At 43.4% G+C, this 934-nt stretch overlaps 1 protein-coding gene across 1 annotated transcript in view; it reads left to right on the plus strand.

The window, feature by feature from the left end:
* Positions 1 to 934, plus strand: part of LOC119586239 (serine/arginine repetitive matrix protein 2-like) — a gene marked incomplete in the record, with an annotated part of 17,646 nt that overhangs the window by 6,323 nt on the left and 10,389 nt on the right. The window contains 1 exon segment of the mRNA XM_037934941.1: positions 1 to 934. Coding sequence (XP_037790869.1) covers positions 1 to 934 — 934 coding nt within the window.

The following is a 934-nucleotide window of genomic DNA, read 5'->3' on the forward strand; positions in this document are numbered from 1 at the left end:
TCAAGAGTATATGAAGATAAGTATGACTCCAGGGGTCTAAGAGATGGAGAAGAAAGTGATAGTGATACAAAGGAATGGGAGAGAAAGGAGGAACAAGAAACTGAAAAGTCTCATAGATGGCCCGAGAAGAGGAAGCATTATGATGGAGGTAAAGATTACAAGAAAAGAGAAATAAAGCCTGAAGATGTGATTGAATCTGGAGACAGAAAGTTTGAGAGAACCTACAAAGATTCAGTAAGTGACACTAAAGCAAAAGGGAAAATCCATGCATTTGAGGACTCTGAAGACAGCCCAACATACACTCCACCAAGGAGAGATAGTAGTAGTGATGAGAGCGAAGATGAACCGGCAAATAGGCATGGTCGTGATAGTGATCGTAGTGTTTCTCCTGATGACTGGAAAAGAAAGGATGAGCCACCATCCCCTCTCTCCTCTGAGGCCAGTGTTGATTCTATTGACAGGAAGAGCAGGAGGAAATTGAAATCAAAAGGTCATAGAAAAAGAGGGAAGAGTTGGGTTGAAGAAGAGCTGAATTCGGACACTAATCAGTCATGGAGATCTCAAGATTCATCATCTCCTGAGTATTATTCATCAAAGCTGTCAGAAAAGGACTCCAGAAAGGCTGATTCTGCAAAGTATGTGCCAAGTGACACCTCTGGATATTGTGACTTGAGTCGCTCATCCAGTCCAGTGTCTGAACTGGATTTAGCTAAAACCTCAACAGCAGAGTCTAGTGAGGATGACAGTGAGAATTATAAGAGTGACAAACTGTATGAAAAGAGAGTGGATACCCCAGAAGTTATCAGTTTCTCCCTGGATGACATCCCATACCCTCCAGCTGGCTGTCCACCAAGCAAAAATGAGGAGAGTCAAAACAGGGTTCGCAGGGAAAGTGAGAGGTACAGCCCTTCTAACATGTCCATGTCTCCAAGCC

This window comes from Penaeus monodon, chromosome 21, assembly GCF_015228065.2.
Source record: "Penaeus monodon isolate SGIC_2016 chromosome 21, NSTDA_Pmon_1, whole genome shotgun sequence".
In the NCBI taxonomy this organism is placed as follows: Eukaryota; Metazoa; Arthropoda; class Malacostraca; order Decapoda; family Penaeidae; genus Penaeus; species Penaeus monodon.